This window comes from Aulonocara stuartgranti, assembly GCF_965226115.1.
Source record: "Aulonocara stuartgranti genome assembly, chromosome: 10".
Taxonomy (NCBI): Eukaryota; Metazoa; Chordata; class Actinopteri; order Cichliformes; family Cichlidae; genus Aulonocara; species Aulonocara stuartgranti.
Window position 1 is genome coordinate 16134097 of NC_138946.1, and position 24785 is coordinate 16158881.

General features: G+C 41.5%; 1 protein-coding gene across 1 annotated transcript; it reads right to left on the bottom strand.

Annotated features, from left to right (window-relative positions):
* Positions 1-1508: 1508 nt before the first annotated feature.
* taok1b (TAO kinase 1b) lies at positions 1509-24620 on the bottom strand. Its single transcript, XM_082548003.1, has 21 exons — positions 23940-24620; positions 14848-15106; positions 14403-14474; positions 14053-14154; positions 13931-13976; positions 13748-13844; positions 13508-13621; positions 13113-13204; positions 12543-12636; positions 12239-12320; positions 9458-9625; positions 9032-9238; positions 8667-8801; positions 8216-8452; positions 7969-8097; positions 6994-7077; positions 6707-6826; positions 6367-6606; positions 6046-6258; positions 5664-5846; positions 1509-5439 (listed from the first exon to the last, which is right to left on the bottom strand). The coding sequence occupies exons 2-21, from the start codon at positions 14977-14979 to the stop codon at positions 4945-4947; spliced, it is 3042 nt and encodes a 1013-aa protein (XP_082404129.1). The 5' UTR covers positions 14980-15106; positions 23940-24620; the 3' UTR covers positions 1509-4944.
* Positions 24621-24785: the final 165 nt, after the last annotated feature.

Consider the following 24785-nt stretch of genomic DNA (forward strand, 5'->3'; position numbering starts at 1 on the left):
TCTTGTTATCAAAAGACTTGAGAACATGAGACATATATGTGTCAGTGATAACCTGAATACATTCAAAATGCAGTTTTTAAATCATGATTTCATTTATTAAAGGGAGAAAACAAATTATCTAAACCTATTCGGCCCTGTTTGACTGCTGGTATGTTCTTTTTGTGAAATGCTGTCACAGGTTTTTGCACCAGATCTAACTGGTCACAAACCTTCCAAAAAGTCTAAAGGTTTAACTCAGTCTTGGGGGATTACTGACATGTTTTTGGAGAATGGGAGATGAGTCTTTCACCCAGTCTCTTTCTTACTATTGACCCATTAACTCCGACCTTAAGGGGGCAAGTAAGCTGCAAACACATAACTGCCTCAAAATATATGTTTGTGTCTCCTGTGCTTTACGTCCATGAACAGACTGGTGTAGATGGGCTTAAGGTACATGTAGGATCTTATTATTATTTTGGACCATTTGTCTGAAAGACACAAATATCTTTAGTATCTATCAGTTGGGTGGTGGGGGTTAATCAACCAATCAGTGATCATTTTCAGGTGAGTAATTTGTCATCAATTTCTTCTACCTGTTTAACTTAAGCAGTAGTGAAAATCACCAGTTATTGCAGTTACTGTGACCAAGTAACAAAATTCTCTCGAAAGAGGCTCCGTATTCCTCTGGCTTATAAATCTGAACTGTAATTCTTATCCACTTACTTTGAGAACACTCAGGAATCTCAGCTGCTTTACAGAAGTGTGCGTTTGTGCTCCTAGTGCTAGAAATGTTTCTGCTCTTCTCCAAACCCTGATGATTTTCTGTGCTACAGGTCGGTGGCACTACTCGAAAGTATCTCCAAATCAAAACCATACTGCTCCTGGCTTTTTGTAAGATGACTTCGTTTGCAAAACGTCAACTTTTCCTACGATTTGTTGGTAAAATGATGACTGGATAGTGAAACCACGGGCTTCCGAACATGTTAAAAGGGAATTATTAATCAGTTTTTCCTGCTTCTCTCACAGTCTGCCCACTGAAATGATTTCTATTTATATGTGGCAACAAATTGTTAAATGATTTTTTTTATTTTTTTAAATATAGTAAAACTCATCCAAACTGTACAAAAGCTTGTGCTGCACAATGGAGGTGGTTGTTGGTGCAAAACTCCTTGAACCTCCTTTGGTACAATAGTACAAATGTCTATTTTTGCAAAAAACATCCAAATTATAAACAATCCCATTTCATTTATATGGTGCCAAATCACAACAACAGTCACCTTAATGTGTTTTATATTGTAAGGTAAAGACCCTACAGAACTACAGAGAGAACCCCACAATCAGACCACCCACTATGAGCAAGCACGACAGTGGGAAGGAAAAACCCCCTTTTAACAGGAAGAAACATTAAGCGGAATAAAATTCGCTACCGGGGTCTCCGGAGATCTTAAAATGAAACAGTTACACTTTTTCCATTTCATATCCATACATAACTGTATTTCCTATTTCATACAAGACACCACAGGACAAAGAAATATTAAAATTATTTTATTACAGATGATTCTTTATCCAGTAGCCCTCTTCCAACAAAAAATAGTAATTACAAACAAAATATTACATTTATCCCCTAAACTTTGCCTTTGAGTTTCATTTATACATTTTACTTTGTCATCTGTAAGGAATATCTTTTCTCTTCTGCTATGCAACATTCAGCTTTCTGCACAATCTATACATTTAATACAGTTTAATACAGATCTCTGGACCAGGGAGAATAAAACAGCAAGATCCACCAAATGACAGGAGATAAAAGGAATACTGATAAAACAGACTGTACAGAGACATAAGCCTGCCTCCCACCTACTTTCAGCAATAGCAGTCACCTCCTCCCCCAACCCAAACACTCAGAGTTGGGGGGGTGGATCACAGTAGACTCTTTAATCTGGTCAGTCACTTGTGCAATCAGTGCAACTGATCCAGTTCAGAGTGACCGAGGTCTAAAGGTAGACTGCCTCGCAAAACACCTGGGAGTTCTAGTAAACACAAGAGAAGGTCTAAAAGTCCACCGCTCGTTTGGCCCTCTGCAGACATCATCTGGAAATTAAAAACACCCCTTCTGGCATAAAAACACTAAAGAGCTGGGGGGAAAGTTGGTACAATGGCATACTGGCGCTTTGTTTCTGAGCCAAAAAAGAGATTCAAACTATTGAGTACAGGTTGGTACTCCCCCCCACACCAAAGGCAAATCATTAAGTGCAGTGTGAAAATGGTTTGTGTCGAACCATAAACAAACAGGGCTCTTGGTGCACAGATCAGAAAATGTAAGGTCAGTGGACCCTACAAGACAAAAATGTTTACTGTCTACAGCAAGAATCTGGAAACAATTTTAGCCATTTCAGATTTTAACACTTCTTTTTTTTCCTTAAATAAAATCTTTAAAAAGACTTTTCCCCCTCATGTTATAACCTTTACTTTAGCTCCAAGTCCTTTAAAAACCACCAAGATATGAAGCAGAGAGGCTGAGTCTTCACTATGGGGTACAATGTCAGTAACACATAGCCAGTGCTCGAGCAAAGGCTCCACCTAACTAGTTTTCAAATTATGTGCAAAATCATCCTCATACACTACAAAACAAAGTGTTGCCGTTTACTCGAGGCAATCTGACCTACAGTTGTGTTGTTATCATTCACAACAGCATATCTGTAACAAGTTCGAGAACTCGCAGCTGCAAATAAGACAGTGAAAAACTCAGCAGCCGCGAATCGATCCATCGTTCAACTGCCGCCGCTCTAAAGCCACGCACCGCTGTGCCTGCATCGCAAGTTAACTCGTCTCTGATTTGTCGATTCGATCTCCACATGTTCAGATTCAAAATATACAATATTAACACGCTTTTCCTGTACATTCCACCTCTGCAGCAACATATAATGCATAAACTCTGTTTCACAATAACACTTTCCACCTTTAGCTTTACATCTCTATAATCCTTCTTTATAGATTTATAACATTTATATATATTTCTTTCTTCCTTTGTTTTACTTGAGAGAGCTCTTTCCACAAAGATCCAGGTGGGGAGCGAAGGAGCGAAGACCAAAAAAACCAAAACAAAAAGGAGGCTCCAGAGGGGAGGAAACGTAGGCGGAGGGATGCTGGGGGACAAGATCGGTGGTCAGAATGTGACATTGTGGTCATCAGGGGTGAGACAGAGCGGGGTGTCAGACCGGGGAAGGTTGCAGGGGCATGGCAGCGGAGATCCCAGCATCACCACCCATCCACTCTTCAAAAACGTTCAGCAGTCACCAACCAAGCTGAGGGCTAGTGAAGCTCCTCCTCACTCTGTGTTCATTTGTTTTCACTGTAGGGTCTTATAAGGTTTAAAAATAAATAAAGAAAGAAAATAACAAAGAAATAACAAAAAGGCATTTCGGGCAACTGTGAATAATAATACTTCCCAAAGCTTCACGGACGTTTTTATACATTAATAAATTTGCCTGCTGCTGCTGACTGTGTTGCCAATTTACATCCAACTCAGCTCACAAAGGCTAAGTGTGCTATTTTCAACGCACATGCATTTATAAACCAGGCTTACGTAATGTTTGCCTGGGCGAATAAAATGAATAGCCACTACATGTTTGTGTAAATGTGTCCGATTAACAATTAAGAGTGGGTGAAAGCCTACGCCAAAGTGCAAATCAAGACATTCAAGGCTCTAACTTGAGTGTTCTTGAGGTAGGCCAAAAGGCTTGTGTCATTTTTTTTTTCTCTTTTCTTGTTGTTCCTAACTGCATAGTGCATCACTAAAATGGTGCCAAATCAGATTGAAATTGTATTGCAAACAAGTGATGAGTGAACACCAGTTTTGAAACTGTTCAAAGTTGAGGTTAGGTGCTGCTGAAAACCCATCTCTGTCATAGGGCCTGCAGACTAATAAGGATCCAAGTGCCCTTCAGACTGGCCTTCCACTGGGCAGGTGTGAGTGAAGGCCAGAGGCCTGTGGAAACCCAAGAGCTGAGATAACGGAGCTGAACACGAAGGACAAGTGGCTCCCTTGGCCACGTGGCATTAATGTCCACTGAACTGCCTTTCTCCGGCACAATGTGTTTCACTACACCACAGTATTGTTGGCATGAGTAGCTATAACGACAAATCCAACTCTGCACCTTTACCTTTGGCAGCTGGGCTCACGGTCCTCAAGAAACCTGCATGGCACTCGCACCAGAACGTACGCAGCTTTGTTTTCCATGAAAATGATCTCGCTGAAACTTCTCACGTCAAGTCAGCTGGATTAGCTTTGGAGCTGGAATTAATACTGTCACCACAACTGTCCCCCTGCACTGCAGCTAAACAGTCAGCAACACCCACAGCTATTCACTTACAACGACCTTCGCTCTCTTTCTCGGTCCATTAACTTCCTCAGCTGCGTCAAGCGTCGCTTGAAACAGTCCTTCCGTTCTCTAGTCTTCCCCCAACTACACATAAATAATCTAATTTAACTTTTCATCAGTTTAAATCTGGTTTGAAGGACAAGCTCAGCACCTTTGTGCACAATCGGTCCCACTTGGGTTTAAAACAATACTGTGAAACAGAAGATGGCAAACAAACCACTCTCAATAGAAAATTAACACACTAGTTTGGGATTGTGGCAACAGAGACTGATACGGCAGTAACAAACACACACAGCAGTGTATGCTGCAGTAAAAAAAACAAAAAACAACAAGAAAACTACTATTGCACTACTGTAAATGGCCCTCGGGTATCTTATTAGTCTCAAGTCTTCTGGGTTTCCACAGACTGCTGCTAGCAGTACACTGATGTAGAGCAGTGGTGACAGGAGAGCGGCTGGGCTCAGGTAAACCCAGCCTCAGTACTGTGCAGTGCGAGATGTACTGTGGTATGTGCGTGATGCGTGTGTGTACAGTTATCTCGGAGCGAGATATTAGCTTTAAGACAATTTGTGTGTGCGTGTGTATTTTAGGTGTATGACAGGTGGGATCCATTGGAGATCTGAGAGGTGATGCTGGCGCTCCTGCTCATGCCCTGTTCACTCCTCCCCCCTGATGACGTCCTCCTCATAGCCTGCGGGCTGTTCCTCACCCCTCCCGCACCTCCTTGGCTACCCCTCTGACTACCCCCACCAGGGTGGTGGAGGCTCCAGGGTGGTGGGCCCCCAGCCAGCATGGGGTGACCCCAGGACTGCTGTGAGCTGGAGCCCCCCTGGTGATGACTATGGTGACTGCTTCCTCCACCTCCTCCCGGCCAGTGGCCTCCCCCCTGAGCCCCCTGGCCTCCTCCTCCTCCTCCCCAGCCTCCCTGAGAATCGGGAGCCAGGTTAGTGAGCACCATGTTGCTGAAGCCCAGTCGCATGGACTCCGAGTCAAAAGCCTCGATCTCTCGGGCCTGGCGCTCCAGCAGTGAGCGGATTCGCTCCAGACGCTCGTTTTGCAGGGAAAGCATTTCCTCCTCGATCTGGGGACATAAACACAATGTGACACCGGAGAAAAAACAGGCAACTACATTGTTTGTATTACTGGCCAAACGTATGAACAATCCCAGCGTACTAAAGATAAAACAAACTGTATGTGCAACACCTACAGAGAATTGGTACATATAAATGCAGAGGTAACCGCAGTCCTGTCACTTCCCAACATGCACTCAGCCACATCCCGACATTAGACAAAGGCTATTCTTACTTTCTGCTCCAGCAGAGCCCGCCGCAGAGACACCCTCTGCTCCAGCTCCCTTCTCTCCTTGTCGTGCTGTGCGTCTGTCTGCATCTTGATTTTGCTCTGGTAAGCATTGAGCAGCTCAAGCTCCTGCTGCAACTGCATCCTCAGCACCTGACACTCCGCCTCCTGAGCTTCATCCAACCGCAGCTAAGGGAGGGAGCAAAGAAACAGACCTACATAAACGGGTTCTTCTGTGGCTGTTATGCATTAAGAAAACATTAAAGATGCCCTTCACAAATATATTAAACAAATTAGCTTTGAATAATCTATAGATACATTTTCACTATGTTGCTCAGAAATGACTTATGTTTGATAAATGTTGCAGATCTTCCTTTATGAAACTTACAGCCTGTGTGGAGAGCATTTCATTGATGGAGTGGTCATACTGCTCGGCGAGGATGGCCAGCTTCCTAGTCTGCTCCTCCTTCAGCCTCTTTAGGACAGCCTTGTGGTCGGACTTGGGTGTCGTCTCGAGCAGATGGTTCCTGAGGGCCTTGTACTGCCGAGTCTGCGTTTTGCAGGTCTCCTGAAACTGCTTCTTAATCTGAAGCTCCTTAGACTAAAGGGGAAAAATAAAAGTTGAATGAGATGAGAATAATTCCAGTTAAGTGTTGATAGTAAATTATTTGTTAAAGGAAAAAGAAACAGTCCCCATCTTTCTGTGTACCTTCAGGCTTTTGGGCTGCTGCCGGACCTCCATGACATGCTTGCGCCTCAGCTCCCTCTCCCTCCTCTTATTGTACTCCAGCTGGTTAGTGAGCTCTGTCTGGTGCTGGGTGCGTATCAGCTCTGCCCGGGCCTTCTGGATTGTTGCCAGATGCCTGAACTCCAGCTCCTGCATGGACTCGTGATGCCTCAGCAGCATTGCATGCTCCAGATCCTTCTGCGTTTGACGTTTGTTCAGCTCCTAAACAAACAAACAAAAACTCAAATACGTATCATAAAACTGTGATCTAAAGTGAGACTGTGTGCTGCTGGGTATATGTTTCTCCTGTTTCTCTCCACACCTCTCTGGCCAGGTCCTGCTCCACATTGTGTCTGGCGATGAGGATCCTGCGTTTGAACCGCCTACACTCCAGCTCCAGATACTGCCTCTGTCTCCTCAGCAGGTTAGCCTCCTCCTCAGCCTGGAAATAAACATTATGGTTTTGTAATAAATAACCATAGAACTCATACTGCCAAAAAAAATAAATAAATAAAATAAATCAAAGAGACTCGGCAAATAAAGCTTTGTGGGGCAGACGAGTAAAAATCTCACTTGTTCTTTGAAGGGTACATATTGAGCGATCCTCACCTGGAAGTGTTGGATGTTCTCTTTCTGCTTGGACAGCCACTCCTGCTTCTCTTTTTTGGGTGTTGACTGGTTCTCACTCAGCTCCTGCCACACAGGTGTCGTTTAGCTTTTTTTTTTTTTTAAATATGCAGGGATTCAGTTTGACACAAAAGCGTTTGAAGCCCTGCATTCCTTAACCTGCGCCGGTCAAAATTCACATCTCACAAATAACTATTTAAACCCACCTTCAAGCAAAAATAAATGAAGCGTGTTCCCGGTCTTTGTCTTGGATGATAATAAATTAAAAATATTTGAGTTCTCGACTGAAGTGAAATGTGTTTTTGTTTTTACCCTGCTAGCAAAATGGGAAACGGGGGTGAGATCCACTGTACTCATGTCTTAATCATCCGGGCCACATGGACTTTAGGCTGGAAAATTACGAAATAATTCTCAATTTTCAGGAACCATTTGAATTTCCTCTCTTGCCTAAAATGGTGGAGGAGTCATGGTAATGTGAAGCGCACATGGTAAAATCTAGGCAGAGCTGATTTTGTTCAGACAGCAGTACCCTGTGAATGCTTTATGAGACATGGCAGCAATCTCCTTGTAAAGCTCGTCTTCTCTTCTCTTCAAACCCATTACAATTATGTCTCTTGCACAAACGGAGTTACAGTCATTTAAAAAGCACTTGTAAATTAGTAGATGGTGAGCTAATAACTCAATAAAACTGAGACAAACATTGAATGAAAAAGCAGCCAATGTCCAAAGAAAAACTGAAAATCTGCAGAACCACTGAGTCAGACCACATTGATAAATTACAAGTCTGGCTCAGTGGAAGCAAAATATAAAGAAATGAGGGGTGACTCAGGACTTTTGTGCAGTACTGGATATTGTAAATTTACTAATTATTATTTATATTAAATTATAATTTAATTATAATTATTTAGTCTGATAAACAGGCTGCATTTATTATCTGCTGAGGCGGATGTGCGTTACCTCTTTGAGCTGCTCTTTGCGTAGTTTATACTCCCGCTTTTGCGACTCCAAGAAGCTGCTGAGCTCCTTCTTCTGCTGAACCTGAATGTGCTGCTGGAACTTCTTCTCATCGTTGGCAAACGTCTTCAGCTAAATCGAACATGAATGTAGTTTAATATCATAATGTGAGCATTTCGCTGTTGTCTCTACAGACTATTAACTGTGTTTTTCCTCTGAATTAATATTTTAGTTTCGTTTGTCTACATACGTCTTTTTCCAGGGCCGCTTGGTGTTTTTTAAGCAGCTTCTCCATCTCCTGGGTGAAGTTGTTCCTCTGACTCTCCAGCTCTTTGTCCAGCCTCAGCCTGTGCTCATCCATTTCCCCTTTCAGCTTGTTCTCCAGGGCCATTAGGTGCTTCTGATGTTGCCGCCTCATGCGTTTGTATCCTGACATCTGCTCCCTCAGCTCAGAGTCCTGCTCGTGTTCTTGCATCTCACGTGTCACCTACAATATGACGATGAAGAAGAATTATCAAAACGTTGTTGTTACACTAGGACATTCCACTGATCTGATTAGACACTTGTGCTTGTGAGTGGTAAACAAATCTACTCGCAAGTCTCCACCAAGGAATTTTAAACATTTGCTAAACATATAACACATAATATTTCAGTCCTTTTGTCAAGTCAAAGGAAGGTTTATTAAGCAAATGTGTTCTTACAAGTGATGCTGTGCGTATAGTGGCAAAGTGCTCTCTGTTGCGGTAGTGCTTCCTCGGGGCCTGAGCTGGTGTTGGCTGGGGCTCAGTGGGCTCACTGGTGGCCGCTTGTTCCAAAGAGAGACTCTCTTCTTCCTCCTGGAGGGGGGTAAGACAACAGAATAATTGAGAAGATACACTACACAGTGTAACCGTGGAAAGAGCACATTAAAGACACTTGGAGCATTGACATGTATGCATGGTCTGAGAGAGTGAAGTGACGTAACTTGAGCCCAAGCTCCCAGCAAAGCCATGTGAGGCTTTATTATAAACAGATCAGAAGAATCCACCTTTAAATTGTTAGCATGTGTCCGAGTCGTTTCACCTACCGGTTTGAGGTGTATGACTGAGCTGTTGGACATGACTGTGTGATCTCCTTCCATTAGGTCCAGCTCACTGCGGCTGTCCTGGGCTGCTTCATTCAGGCTGTTGACAGAGCTGCTCTGGGAGCTAGCGCTGATAGACATGCTGGGGATGGACTGATTACTGCCAACGCTATTCACCGTTCCTGTCCGACCTCCACCAGGCTCCAGGTCCTGAAGACAAAGCCGAAAGAGTGGCGCAGAGAAAGACGGCGTGCGAGGGAACAAGAGGAAGAACGAAAGACACAGGAGACGCAGACAGACATGCATACAAACAAGGCATTTAGAGTTACTGAGGAAAGCTCTTTTAAAGTGGCAAATTCATTTGTGTGCCCACATGAAGCCTGTTCTTGTCGCTCAAGTTTGGATGCTAGCCAGCAATCGTCCACACACCTCGTCTGCATCCTGGGCTTCTGAAGTGGGCCCATTGTGGGCCTCCTGAAGGAGGATCTTCTTCATCTTTCGGTACTGCAGGTTATCCAGCTCTCGTACGGCATCCTTGGTTCTCTGAATGAGGTCCATCAGCACAGAGTCTGGACGCTCACGTTGCAGAAACTCGTGCTGTGGGGCGGTGAAAGGAAAGTTACTTGCATGTCCATTTTTAACTGGTAGGTTTGAAAGTAACGTGACAGGAGACGGGGAAATAACATCAGAATGACATCAGAGTACATTTCAAATATTATGAATGTGATGATGGGATATTCAGTACTGCCAAAAGATATTGAATGCAAGTGATGAGGTCATAGCCCTGGGATTTAATGGGAGGATGACTCACGCCAGGCAAGGTTGTCTCATACTATGCCCGATCATTGCTGTCCCTTCTCCCTATGCCCCTAACCTCTATGCTGACCTGCACCAACAAAAGCCTTACAGCCCAGGCCTGGGTATACTGCTTCAGGATCAGCAACTCAAGAGCAACCACACCAGTTAAATTGGGGACAAAGGTGCTCAGGCATTGATTGATTAGTGTCAATCTAAGAGTGATGATCCCATTGGTGTGTGTTTACGCCTGAATATTAATATGTATATTCTTTGTCTGACAATGACACAAATTAATTGTTTTCAGGCAAAAAACAGGGGAAAATAAGCTGCATGTGTGAAGAGTCTTTTCTTGACTGATCAAATATATTTACATGTCAGAAGTTCTACTGAAACACAAGTGAAGCTTGGATTTTTACACTGCAGTCTCATAACATTAGATGAAATTTGCAAGTTAGCGTATAATAATAAGTTACAGTATCTGCAAACAAAAGAAACACCTACACGAACTGCTCTGTCATGGAAAGCTCCCAGCACACAGTTCCCAAACACATAAACACTGCACTAATACTACTGACAGACTGTGGATTATCTAGGAGGGAAGTAATTTCACAAATAAAACTGCTGGAACTTAACTTGCATCCTCTGTAAAAGCAGAGGGCTAGCCGCTTGATTATTATACACCTGTGACAACAACACTGAAAACACCTGAATTCAGAGGTCAAGAGGTGCAGCTTAATACCTTAATACTTTCCTGTCTTGTCTCTCTCCCCTCTTGGACATCACATTTTGGGTTGTCTAGACCAAAATACAATATTTTGCTCTACAGGGGCCTGATATCCACTTACGAGGACGTTATAATGCCACTGTTCTATCAAAATTTAAAACAAATGTCCTAATATGTGGATCTCATTTTTCTCAGAAACAAAAATCAGGTTAAAAAAAAAAAAAAAAAAATTGAAAAAAAAATCTGGTAATTCTTTGTTTTTACATTCATCAGGTCCCAATCAGCCCAAATAGCAAAAAGAAACTAAGAATGCCACGAAAGAGTTCGGGAGGTTAAAGGAAGTTTTTCTTTCCCACTGTTGCCAAGTGCTTGCTCATAGGGGGGCGTCAGATTGTTGGGATTCTCTCTGTATTCATTGTAGGGTCTTTACCTTAAAATATAAAGCCCCTTGAGCGGTTGTGGTTTGGCACTAACCCTAAGCCCAAGATCCTCAAAAGGAACATGTGTTATATTAGTTAGTCAGAAATAAAAGTTAACCCTTAATATATAACATTAAAATCCCAGAATGAGTGCCACAATAGTTAAAATGTCAGCGCATAAGCTACTATTACATTTTGACAATGACTCTTCCTACCATGTGCCTGCTTACCAGAACCTCCATGTATAAGGGGAAGAAATGTGCACAAGAGCAGATCATCCAGACGACTGTCTGTGAAGCTATGACAGTTATGACAGCTAAGAATAATACCCAAGTAGATAAAGTCACGCATTTCCTCGTAAGATTAAAAGGCATTTGCTAGGCACTTTAATGCTGGGCATACACTGTGCGATTTTTGGCTTATTTTGAGCCGATTTTTCAGTCGTGCGACCGTTTTGGTTATCGGCCCGAGTTTCGCCTTCATCGTGTGTCGTGCATCGTGTAGTATACGTGGGGTAACGAGAAGCTTTTCTGTTATAACCTTCATTTTATGGACGCACAGTGTGAGCACTCAGATCGCATCATAGCATCGGGCTGTATAGTGTGAGACCCTGCATCATGACCTACAAACTTCTAACCCCTGCGAGTCAATCGTGCAGTTTGAGCAGAAGCTGAATAAGGCGACTGAAGAAAAAAAACAAACAAAAACAAACAAACAAAAAAAAAACCGCAGTGTTTGCTCAGCTTAAGGTGGTTAAGTTGGGCTACAACTCACATACAGGAAAACCACACTAAGCAGCAGCTAAAAACACATTTCAGCTGATCTTGATATAGGCACAGTTTTAGAAGTTGACATTTAAAAAAAAAACCAAAAAAAAAAAAAAAACCCAAAAAGACAATGTGCAGTGTTTTCATACCCTAAGGGCAACTTCCATTAGCAACAGAGAGTCTATTAGCAGGCTAAACGACAGCTGCTCAGTGACTTAACGATGGACCCTGAAGTCACATCTCCATAGTAATTACAGCAAGCTCTGTGTGCATGTGTGTGTGTCTGTACATGTTTTGGTTGTGTGTGTCTCTGTCAGTTTATCCGGAAACGGAGGATTAAAGAATCAAAATAGAAGCTTATGTGAGGAGAGAACAGAGTGCAAACATCACAGGGAGCTTCATCAACAGAGGGCTCGTCAGTATCACATCTTAGCACAGTGACCCTGCTGCTCTCTGTCTGTGTTGCAGTGTACGGTACATCAGCACATGTGCGCACACTTACACCCAACATGTCGTCAGAGTGCGGTCGGTCCTGGGGGATTTTCTGAAGGCAAGAATCGATAAAGTTTCTAAAATCTTCTGACCTGGAACAAAGACGAGGAGAAGAGAGACTGTCAAAAAACAACGACACAGAGAGTGGGCATCAAAAACAAACATCATTATTTCAGCTACAAAACACTAGATATAGATAGAATAACTCTCTGCTGGCATCCACAAAAAATATACACCTTTGTTTCACATCCCCAGCAGACATCTGAATTTAACTACACAGACGATAAACTGTGAGTGCATGTGTGACACCTCACCATTCACTGGACTGCAGCGTGGGGCTCTCATTCTGCGCTATGTGGTATAAGGCACTCATTGCATTCATGTTAAACAAGGGAGGCTTCCTCTCCGCTGGAACAGAACGACATCAGTCAGACACCAATTTAATTACAGGGTGACTGGTATGAGTAAGTGAAGGGTTAAAGCTGCCTTTCACAACTGATGAGAAGTAAAAAAAAATACCCAACTGTGATCAGTAAACACTACTGATGCAACAAAACATCACAATCACTTTGTCAGGGAAAGAAAATCCTTAATCTTTCATTTCCAGTAAAAGTAACTTTCTCCTGCTGTTACATTTTTATTGATACAATAGAGGTGGCGTGGTGGTACACTATTAGCACTAGCACCACACAAGTTAAGATAACTGTTGATTCTATATTGGCCCACGGGTGTGAGGTAGATAAAGTTAAGACACATAGAATAAAGCACTGTATGAATGTCTGGTTAAATGTGGGTTGCAGGTTAAAGTGCTTTGAGTTCTCAACAAGACTAGAAAATTAGCTTTATAAATGTCAGTTCAATCATACAAACACACTGTCACTCACCTAATTCTATACAGGTAATCCCTAAGGACCAGACGTCCACCTTTCCATCATACTGGCCTTCATCCATAGCTAGAATCACCTCTGGGGCCATCCTGGATAAATTCAAGGAAAAACATAAATCAGGACAAGGGATCAGACAAAAAGCCACATAATATAAATATAGGGTAAATTAATAGTAAATAAGGCAAGGTCAAAATCCTGTTACTGATTACAGTATCAAAGCATTTGACTATATCGGCAGGCATGGGTATGAATATGAAAATATACAATCAGTTCTGCTCAATCGCTGCTTTTAACAGACACCCACTTAAAGAATCGATAAATTCAGTTGCACGCAAAACATACACACACGCATGCTTACACTTACACTTTAACTTCATACAGATTTCACTTACCAATATGGCGTTCCCACAAAAGAGTTGGCAGGTGAGGCAATGGAGGCAGAGCCAAAATCTGCCAGTTTGACTTGGCCAGGCTCAGTCAGCAGGATGTTGCCAGCTTTCACATCCCTGAGAGAGAGAGAGAGAACATCACAGCATGTGGATAAGTGGAGAGATGTAGTGTTTACAGTTGCTTCCTAAGATACTTAAAATATCATAAAATAAAATAAACAGTTGATTGAGGACCTCACTCACCTGTGGATCATATTATGGGAATGAAGGTAGGCCAGCCCCTGCAGAGCACCATGTGTGATGGCAGCAATCTCAACTTCTTGTAAAGGTTTTTTATGAACTGCAGGAAAACAACCAGAACAATGTGAACTCACTCAAATATCCACATGTCATTTAGAAGAGTAAAAACAACTGTTTGCTTCTCACCTTCTAGCAGGTCAGAGGCCGAGCCAAGACAGTACTCCATCACCAGCTGGAAACATGACATCATTTTAAGAATAGCGGTGCTAGGCAGCGTGAGATTATGCATGCCTGTAAGCTAGACTCACCCATGCTGTGTGCTCACGGAGGTAACATCCTTTATATTCTATACTGTTGGGGTGCCGGATCCTTTGGAGGAACTTCACCTCCTTTATGATGTCCTGCCATTTCTGTTGGTGAAATAAAAATTTAAATGGCAATCGTTGACTGGCTTAACGAACCAGAGGTGGCTGTGTCTGCAGCAAAGTTACTGATTCAAGAAAGTGAATTCCACTTTGCTGGAAGCTCAGAAACAGCACAATGTTCACCTATAACGTTCTTTTTATATTTGGATTTGGATTATTTGGCATCAATGCTTCATGATTTGCTGCATCAATTTGTGTTTTTTCGATCTATTTTCTGGCCACAATTTTCTCACCTCATTAGACTGTTTGCCACTGTAGGACATCTTTTTAATTGCCACCACCTCATTTGTGCGCACATCCCGTGCCTGGGAAACGAGAAGGACACTGTTGGTACATGCTGCAATCAGAACATACACTGTAACATTAATTATCTGCATTTGACATGTTGTTTATCAAGATCTCTTTAAAAGATGGAAGTAACTTTCGAGTCTGAAAAATGAAGCCAGGAGTATGTTTAACCTGCATTCTCCATAATGGCCAAAAGGCAGGGACACCTCTGAGGACATTTACATCCAAATAAACACTTTCCTGTGGAGTTTATGGGCTCAGTGTTACACTATTTAACTGATTTTATCACTTTTTAAAGTGAACAGGTTTTTTTTTTTTTTTAAACCACTCATCTAATCCAAAGTGACTCTGTCTTTTGTTTGTGTCAGAGTAAAGATGCAGTTCTCTTACAAAGTAGACGGCGCCAAAGCTGCCATGGCCAATTTCTCGGAGGTCGGAGAAAAGCTTCTCTGGATCTTCTTTGAAGAAAAGCTCAGCCACCTCCGGATCCTTGAGGCTCCCTGCCCTTACGGAGGAGGGCATCCTGGTTAATGTAGTCCCTTATCACCCACGCAAAGGCGATGGGACTATCTGGCTGCTGAGCTATGGCAAAGCAGCTGAAGATTCATCTGCGGTAATCGATGACCCTAAGGAACCAGTACATGGGCGCCTGCATGGACAAAAAATGAGACAGAGACAGCGAGATGTGTTAGCAAGGACAAGATGAAACACATTGATCCTGCAGAGGAGGAACAAGAGTTTGACGATACCAGCAAGATGAGTCAAAGACCTTCAAAGAGGAAAGAAGGAAATCTGAGCACAACTTTGACCTAAAAGAAAGCAAAAATGAAATATTTTCTCAAGCGCTTGTTTGCTCACAGGGTGACAGGGCAAGAATATAGCTTTATATTTCATGAAAAGAAAAACACAAAAGACCGAGTTGGTCAGAAAGGTCACCTCTGAACTATATTATACTTGATGATTTTGGCCTTCAGCTACTGACACTAATTTAACCGCTGAGTCATCACTAGCACTGCCTCAGCAATTACTGTAGATCTTTAAACTACTGGGATGACTGGACAATACAAATATTCCAACACATGAATTGATTTCATGTCCACTGCTATGAGCTGGCCTGCAGAAATGAAGGGTAAGCTGCACTGACTGATCAATCCTGGCATAGGGCTAAATATTTGCATCATCGGACTCACAACTAACACATTTACATATGCAAGATTAATACTGTTTACAAGCCTCATTCAAATTATGTACAAAAAAAAAGCTATCCAGCTGACTGTTAAAAAAAAGAAAAGAAAGAAAAAGAATTGGGAAACAGAGTCCTCAAAGACAATAAATATTCTGGACAGAATGAAATACAAACTGTTAATATAAACATGCTTAAGTAAGAAAAACAGAGGTCTAGTCTTATTCTATTGGATTCTAGTGAATAGAGATTCAGATTTTTCTAATTCTGCCATAATGAAAAAAAGCAAATAAGCTTAAAACTTTGCTGTTAAGCAAACTTTTAAGCTTCATCAACAATAAACAGGGGTCAATTTAACTATACACGAAACATTTAATATACAGGTATTGACATTTTGCATACATGTGACCACTATCCATGGGACATTAACTTCTAAGCCAGCAGAAGTAGTTGAAGTTTGATAGCAGTTGCTGGAAAAATAAGTGCTCAAGCCCCATTCACACCTGTCAGTGACTGCTTGGCAACCACCTGTCGCTACCAAAAAGAATGCATTCTCCAACCAGTTGGCAAAAACCTCCTTGTGATTGCTTTGGTTGCTACCATATTGTGAGATTGCCTGTAGATTGTATCAATGTGACAGACTTGTCTACAAATACTGGCCAGCCGCTCTGCTCTCACTTTGGGAGTGTGGGACACAACCCGGGAATGGAGAAGGTTTGCCTTCAAAAGTAAAAGTTGCACCTTTTGAAACATGTTGACTACCGCGCTAAGGCACAACTTTTATTCTGAAGCTAAACCTTCTCTACTTCTCATTTGGCTGGTAGTTAGGGAGTATTTGAAGACAAATATGGAAAGGTTTTTTTGGTGCAGCACCTTCTTTGCAATCAATTTCACCGAGCGACAGCCAACAAACTCCAGGAACCACTTGCCAACCAGTTGTGGAATTAACATTGTTCCATAGCAACCAGTGATTATATCACATGCAATATGGTAGACAACTCTTAAGCACATACTTGACATCATGCATGGAACTTCAACAGCAAGGTTTTACTTGGTGTGAGATGCTAATGTGAACTTGTGTGAATTTCCCAAAATACACATGACATCCAGTCTCATGTTGGTCAAAGGGCCAACAGGAGTGCTGGACTGCCAAAGAAAAGCGAAACTATGCATTAGTGTTCCAATGAAAGGCAGTGCATAACATCTTCATGTCATGTGCTGCCAGTCAAGCTCATCAACATTTTTCAGTAACGATATGTAGCATGTACACAACAACATCTACATATGGCAGTTTTACCGCATTAAAAAAAAAGCAGATGGCACGGCCATGTTAACTTTAAAGTTAACGCTTAGAGATGTGATTACACATGTACCGTGTACTCTGAGATTTTGGGGATTTTGTGCGTGAAAGTAGAAAAGCTTCAAACCAGTGTTGCTGACAAATTAAGAAAAATATCAGCTCTAAGCTAAAAGCTCGTCGCAAAGTCAGAACGATATACTGACAAAGCATTCAGAGCAGCAGCAACAACCAAAAATGTTAACAACAGTCTGCTGTCAAAGTTTTCTGTGATTTTTTCTAGCAGACATGTGACTACACTTCCTCATAAATGCACCACACTGATCTCACAGATTGCTACAATGCACGGCTACAACATTACATGCTAACAAGCCTTTTATTTCTATTTAACATAAGCAATATTAACAAAGTCATTTATATATATGTAGTTATATATTTAAAACGGACTAGAATGAAACCATTTTAGTCATTACATTAAAAAAAAAATATAAAAAAATAACACATAAAAAACATACAACAAAAACCCAAATAAATAATCTACTCTTAGGTTTCTTTTTTAATCAAAATAAATTATTATTAAACTTATTAGATGCATAACAATAACATTATTTTGGCAAACTATACTTATAGAAGTGATACTTGGCGGCACTTTCTATAGGTGAGTATATTTGGCAGTGTTGAATGGCAGCTTTGAAACAAATTTTATTCTCTCAACAGTTTAAAAAAAACAAACAAACATCTATTAGCTTAATCTTTACCTCACCTGTTTTCTTACATCTGTGCAAGACGGAGCTGCTTGAGCCCCATACTCAATAAATGCCAAACACAGAAGTATTGCGACCAGAAATGAACACAGATGCCTCATTTTGCTGAACCTCTGCACTCTTTTTTTGATCCACCATCTGTCTTTACTGTACTGATGAAAGTAGCCATAGAGCCCCTCACAGCTGTTAATGTTCGGTGATAGTACTTACTACCCTGCATTACTCAGCATACCCTTTAGGCCTCACTCACACAGCCCTAGAGATCTGTTGAAACCAACTGGCAGGAACTGGTGACAAGGGAAAAGTATGGTTTCTGGAACCGGATGGTCAGTGGTTGCTGAAGGTTGCTGGCATTCGCTAGCATGAAATTGATGACAGAGAGGTATACGGTCCTATACTGAAAATTGCTTTACATTGCTCTGGTCACTAGTAAGTTGCTGTGGTCATCAGTAATTTATATGGAAGATGCCATCTTGTTTGGAAACATTTGGAAACTATTCACCGAGCAATAGTGTGAAAGGTGAGATACAAAATGGAAAAGATTCTCCTTTAAAGTAAAATTGCTTGGTTCTATTGGTAAGGCACAACTTTAACTTTGAAGGCAAACATTTTCTGTTTCTGGTTTGTGTTGTGCCTTTTAGTCTCACTCCCACCTGGCAAGTATTTTCCAAGTGTTTGCAGACATGTCGCCCTTTTTTCAAGTGCACCTAGAATACATGGTGTTTGCAGACATGTTGGTATCTTCCATGTAAACTACAGAAGGCCACAGCAAAGTAATCACGAATCATTAACTCAATAACCAACCAGGGAATACATATTACACATTAATACACAACGACTGGTGTCTAGACCTGTGTGATTAAGGCTTTAGCGGTGTTATTTGGTAAATGTACAGTTACTAGTTTTCCAAACTATATACATTGTAATTACTTAAATTTTCCATGTTAAATATAATTCAGTGTAAATGAATTATATATTTTTTAACCACATTAGAACTGTACCTGATAAATATGGCCAGTTAATGCAATCATTGTCTCAGTGGAACCTTTAAAGCTACAACTTTTGACTATTCACCGTCATGGTGGTATTTAAAAAATGTGTGCCATCCAGGAAGTTAAAACTGGTACATCTAGTATACCGTCTAGCAGTTAGAAAGGTAACCGAAAGGTAATACAAATGTAACTACATAATTTCTCAATAGTGTTTTGCAGTGGTCATTTATTACAATGGTAATTTTTTCCCCTCTCATGCTAGATGCTTTTCTATTCACATAATTATTACACTTTAAAATGTAAAAGATGCAGGTTTTCTGTTAGTGTAATGAAGCATAACTTAAAAAACAGCAGTTAAAATGGTTAATTGCAATTAGGGCTGGGCCATATCATACCGTTCACGGTAATACCGATATAATGTTGGGCAAAGATAAGAAAATGAAATATCGCGATAGAATATGGGTAAAACTGCTTTGTATTTTTGTATTTCATTGTGGAAAATAATAAATATATTAAACACTAGAATATGGGTAAAACGCACATGCGCAGTGCCTTTGTTTTCATACGCACATGGCGGAAAAAGCATGGCGGCGACGGTCAGATACACAACAAAGCACTATTTTTGGTAGAGCATGCTAGCAGGCCGTCATTATTACCGTGTTGTTTGGAAAATACGGCACACTTAAAATCAATCCTTTGATTTTTCTGAAAATCGACAGCGCCCCTTATAATCCCGTGTGCCTTATGTATGAATTCTGGCTGTGTTTACTGACCTCGAAACGATTTTATGTGGTACACGGCGCTCGTAAATCTGTCAAATGTTTTAGTAGGACTTTGCTAAGCTACAAACCCACACTGCTTGATGGATTGTCGGAGCATTACGGCTATCGTAGGCAGGAGCCTATATATATGTATATATTTTAGCATTAGGGGAAATACAGAAACAAAAGGAGCAAAGATTAATTCTAATTTAAATAACACTGCAGAGAAGTGCGAATCAAGCACTGAACGCTGTCACATGACTAAATCTGGAAAAATCTGAGCTGCATTGCTAGATGTGTGTAAGCACATGCAATTATTAAGAGGAGAAGTGCTGGACACTGTTCTGCTTTACTGCTTGAGAAAATGGATTCTCTCTCGAAGAGTTATGCGAATTGATTTCCTCTGCACTGTAAAATTCACCATGATGCCTAATGAAGACGCAAGCAATACACAAACCTGAGTAGCAATGGGTGTGATTGAGAAGCGGGGGGAGAAAGAGAGAGCGAGAGAGAAATGGAGAAGGATAATAAATAATCAAATAAGTTATTGATTCCATAGTGAATTTCTCTCAGCTCCACAGGATTAGCTACAGTGGAGCAATGCTGTGGCCAGACGGCTCACCAACAGCAGAGAAAAATATGTACAGGATGTTCCAAAGAATTTTAATAGAAGCCAATTGAAACCCATCCTAAAACATCCATTACTACAACATAACACATTTTAATTACTGTTATTAATTAGACTCCAATTAACCTTTTTTTATTCTTGAAAGCGGATGATTCATAGTCTTATTTGGCAAGCTGCAATTACACCAATAATGGCTTTGAATACAAAATGTAATACCAGATTAAGTATGAAGGTTAACATTGCTCCACATGTTCTGGTAGCCACCACACTAAACATACTGTTGGAGCGATTACTCTTCCTTAGTTCCTCAACACATCCATGTTACACCCACATGCTTGTGTTTAGTTATTTTTGGGCGATTACACCCCCTCACTGCCTACTGTACTTGACTGGAGTTATTAACCAGAATACCTATGATCACCTATGGATATGCTTCCCCCCCTCAACAGAACTGCTGGAATTTAATAGTTTTGTTACGTTTGTTATATATACACACACATATTCATACAAATGGTGCCTAGAAGATGCTTTATGCTGTACTGTTAAATAATTCAAAATAGGAATGCACTTAGTTGATACATCTCATGACGTGATCATGTATCAGCCTGATGTAACTGGTCCTAGTGAACTCCTCCTTATTCATTTCTTAGAACATTCTCAAAACACACGCTTAATTAACACACAATAATTAAAATCTTCTCAAGCCCAAAAGAGAAGCATGATTGTAGTTACAGCTCATAAACGACCCCAGTCGAGGTACTAATTTTTAAAAATGAAAAATGAAATATGTCATGTGTAACTCATCTGTGCTTGAACCAGTCAAACTGAGTTCATGCTTTGTTAATTACTCAGCCGCCCCATTAAAAAGAAAAACAATAACAACAGCACTGCAACATCATATAACTGTTTGTTAAGAGAAAATGTTAATTTAATGAACTGCATGTGATGTTATTAAAATGGCTTACACGCAACATTTGTATCCCTCTGGGATGGAGGGTGGGGTGTCCAAGCTCCTGCCTCCCAGACCGATTACAGATTGTGGCTTGCACTGAGTAGAGGAAGTGAACGCTCTCTAGCTAAGCTACCTAATGTCAACAACACATCTCAATTTCTCGTGCCATCGCAAAGCTGGTGATGGAGAGGAGAGACGCAGTGACCAAACGCTAAGAAGACTGAACCATCCAGTTTCTATCACAAAGCTCTATTTACACCCCTCCAGTTGCGACAAGTGTCAGGAGCGTCAACGACATGCCACAGTTACTCTGAACAAGAGAAGGGAAAACAAATGCATTTAAAATGGCCCCTTTAACAGCAAATACGGGCATCCACACACCAAAATACTCATGTCTCTCAGTGGATGTGGTTCGTCAAACCGGATGGGCTCCTTGGTCTAAGGACTTTTTGGATTTGAGAATATGCATAAGTTCTGATAACATTAGATTACTACCTAATCTACAGGTCACATCTTAAATTCATCTGATTCCTGATCCATTTACTGTGCTGAAATAAAAGCAGGTCTCAATGGGTTATCAACAACAGAACAGGTGTATTTTTGGAGTCTGAAAAGGCATACAACCCGAGCAGGAAAAATGGGCTTGCGTGTGACTCAGGTGTACAAAAGCTCAACTGCTAGAAGTTTAACGTCATTGCTGTGTATTGCACAACTGTCAGAAAAACATGCTAGCCCTAATATGAAGAGCTGATAAGCTCTAAGGCATACACTTTCATAGTACAAACTACTTCTTCATTCACATCCCTTACTTAAAACATGGTCAAATAGACTCTTTAAACCTTCAGTTAATTGTAATCAAAATAATTAGCAAAATCTGAGAGTGAACTTAAAGATTATGATTGGTTTTAAGATACAGGATGCACAATGTCAATCTTGAGACATTTTTGTCTCATTTTAAAGTGTGTATCCTCAGTTGATCACCTGAAAACAATAAAATAAATGTGCCTCCCTACCCCCGACTTCTTGCTCTCACTCTGACTCATCAAATATGTTGTTGGTCTCCAAGTGTTACGCAACCACCCTCAATTACAGACGTCTCCCCTTATTTCTCCTTATTATGGAAAAAAGAATCTCATTAAAAAATGAGTCTTATTATCTGTGTCGCTGACCACCGCTGATGTCAAAAGATTTTTTAAAACACACCCATGATGCACACAGATGTAATATATATTTTTTAAAAAAGGTATAGGTGCTACGGTTTACATCTCCACGATCATATCATTTTTTCCCCTCTCTACCATACTACTGAATGTTGAACGCCACAAATGGAACCTGAGGATCACTATCATGGTATCACTTATACCAGCTATAAAAAGATTAAATACAATAATAAGGCACTGTACAATCAATAAGCTAAGTAAGGTTCATGGTATTACATGTGAAAGCGTATTATATATTATTCACTACAATAAGGCAAGACTACTACTGGCTGCCTTTGATCTCAACTTGAGCAACCACTGCAGGCTTTGCTCTGGTGTCTAATCCAGTTTTCCTGAGGGCGCTTAAATCCATTATGCAGTTTGCTCATATTCAACATCACCCTGATATAACACTGGCAACAACTTTTTAAGGGCTTCTCCAGCAATCAAGACACTGGGCACCACTCACTGGTTTGTAGCTTGACAGTGTGAACGCACTGTTGTTCTGACAGTCATGCAGACATGTAAATGAACAACTGGCAGGTGATCAGATGAGACCAAGTTATAATGAACCTGGAAAGCAGACAGACAGGCAGCCTGCCAGAAAAATTTGTGATCAGTGAGTAGCAGAGAAAGTCCTGTTACATTGCACACAAAGATCTAGAGAAGGCATGTCAGCCACCAAGCCTGGGACATTTGAGAAATCACCCCAAACAAAGCGCAACGCCTTGGATGCATGATGAACTTGGTGCCACAACTCCGGCGTTACTGAACCACATTCAGTGCCGTGTTGCCTCCGTGTGCGGCTGGTCCTCTGTGTAATGCATAAGTTAGGCGACAAAGACGCAGATAAGCCAGGCAGAAGGGAAGCTTGCCGAGTAATATCCACTGTTACGCAATATCAACACTGAAAACTGAAGAATGCGATTCACGTCAATGCACTAAAAAAACAAAACAAAACAAAAAAAACCCACACCAGCCGCCGACCGACGTGAGCGCTACCCGTTCTCGCACACGGCAACGATGATTTGTCAGACTGTGCTGGCCAACGCCGCTTGTAAACACAAAGCCAGTGAAAGCATGCGACATACATAGGATGAGCCTGGACCAATGTCACCTACCGCTACACTGCATAGCTTTTCAGACAGTACGAGGTCCCTTAGAGGTAAACAAACTTGTCAAGCAGACACCCTCCTCTCCTCAGAGGCGAGTTTCACTCAGTGTTGCCGTACAGCCACAGTGGACAAAAACAAAACGAGGGAGTGGCACTGCTTTCAACCATAGTTGCATAAAGCGGATTAGCATGCTAAAGCAGCTAGCTAACGCTGCTTAGGTAAAGCAATCTGTGCCCATCCTTTTACTACCATGATAACAACTCTCGATTTAGCTCCCCAGCATTTCCCCTTGTACATTTGGATCAATTAGAGACATGTCACATCGCCATTAAAAACATACTGTCTTCACACTAACAATGGGTGACTCAACTTGCCCAATAAGCGGGCTAAAAAAATCTGTTGATGTGACACACTGTAGAAGTTGTGACAGCAACTTTTGGTTAGCTGGAAAATAGCATCCTATTTGGCTGGCTAACTCGTAAGATAAGATATATTGAAATTAAGCTCCGTTGCAGTATATAGCGTTGGGAGAACAAATCAACACACACAGAGTAAACGTTAGCATAACGCTAAAGTTGGTTATCAACTCACCTTGTCAAGAAAAGAAAAATGAATCCACACAGGTTGAGATGAAGTGGGGGTATGAACGGCTGCTTAATCCGGTTACTCGGAAACAGAGCAGGGCAAGGTGTCTGTGGCTAAATCACGGGCAGGCAAAGCAATCCGGGCAAATCAGAGTGCGGAATTCGCTAGCCGATAAGTTAGCAATGCTAATTCGCTAATCTAACCGCATAATTGCCCTACCCAAATACAGACGGTCATTCTGCCCAGTCCGATTATTCTCCTTAGCAATAACCGATTTTCGTCAGCAAGTGAAAATAATAAATATTTATATGAAAGCGAAGCAAAGAGCTGAGCTGGATAACGATTGACTGCCAAGCTTAAACTGTCACAACGAGCTGCAGGAAAGGCAGGCAGGGTACTGGCCAACCAGCTAGCTGCTAACGTTAGGAAGCAGCTAGCAAAGTTTCTTTACAAATAAGCAGTTCCCCAAAAATGGCGGCGGAGAGAATCACCTCCCTTCCACCGTGAAGGAACCGAGGAGATAATGAAACAAACAGGAGTCCGAGCGGCTCAGGAGCCAGCTTTAACTGAAGCGAGAGTACACGTGTGACAGTTTTGGAGGTGGGGGGGTGGGGGACTCGCCGAGGTTGTTGTCCTGCTGCACCCCGCGGGCTAAATGTTGCCCCCTCTCTCCCTCCCTACAGTTTGCTTTGCCATCCAACAACTCCAAACACAGAGGTGTGTGTGGATGGAGAAAGTAATACACATAATGACTGTCAACATTCCCTTCCCCGCGATTTGTTCGACCTTATGCACTTTCAGACACTGAGCTGTATAGCTGTGTAGCTATATATATATATATATATATATATA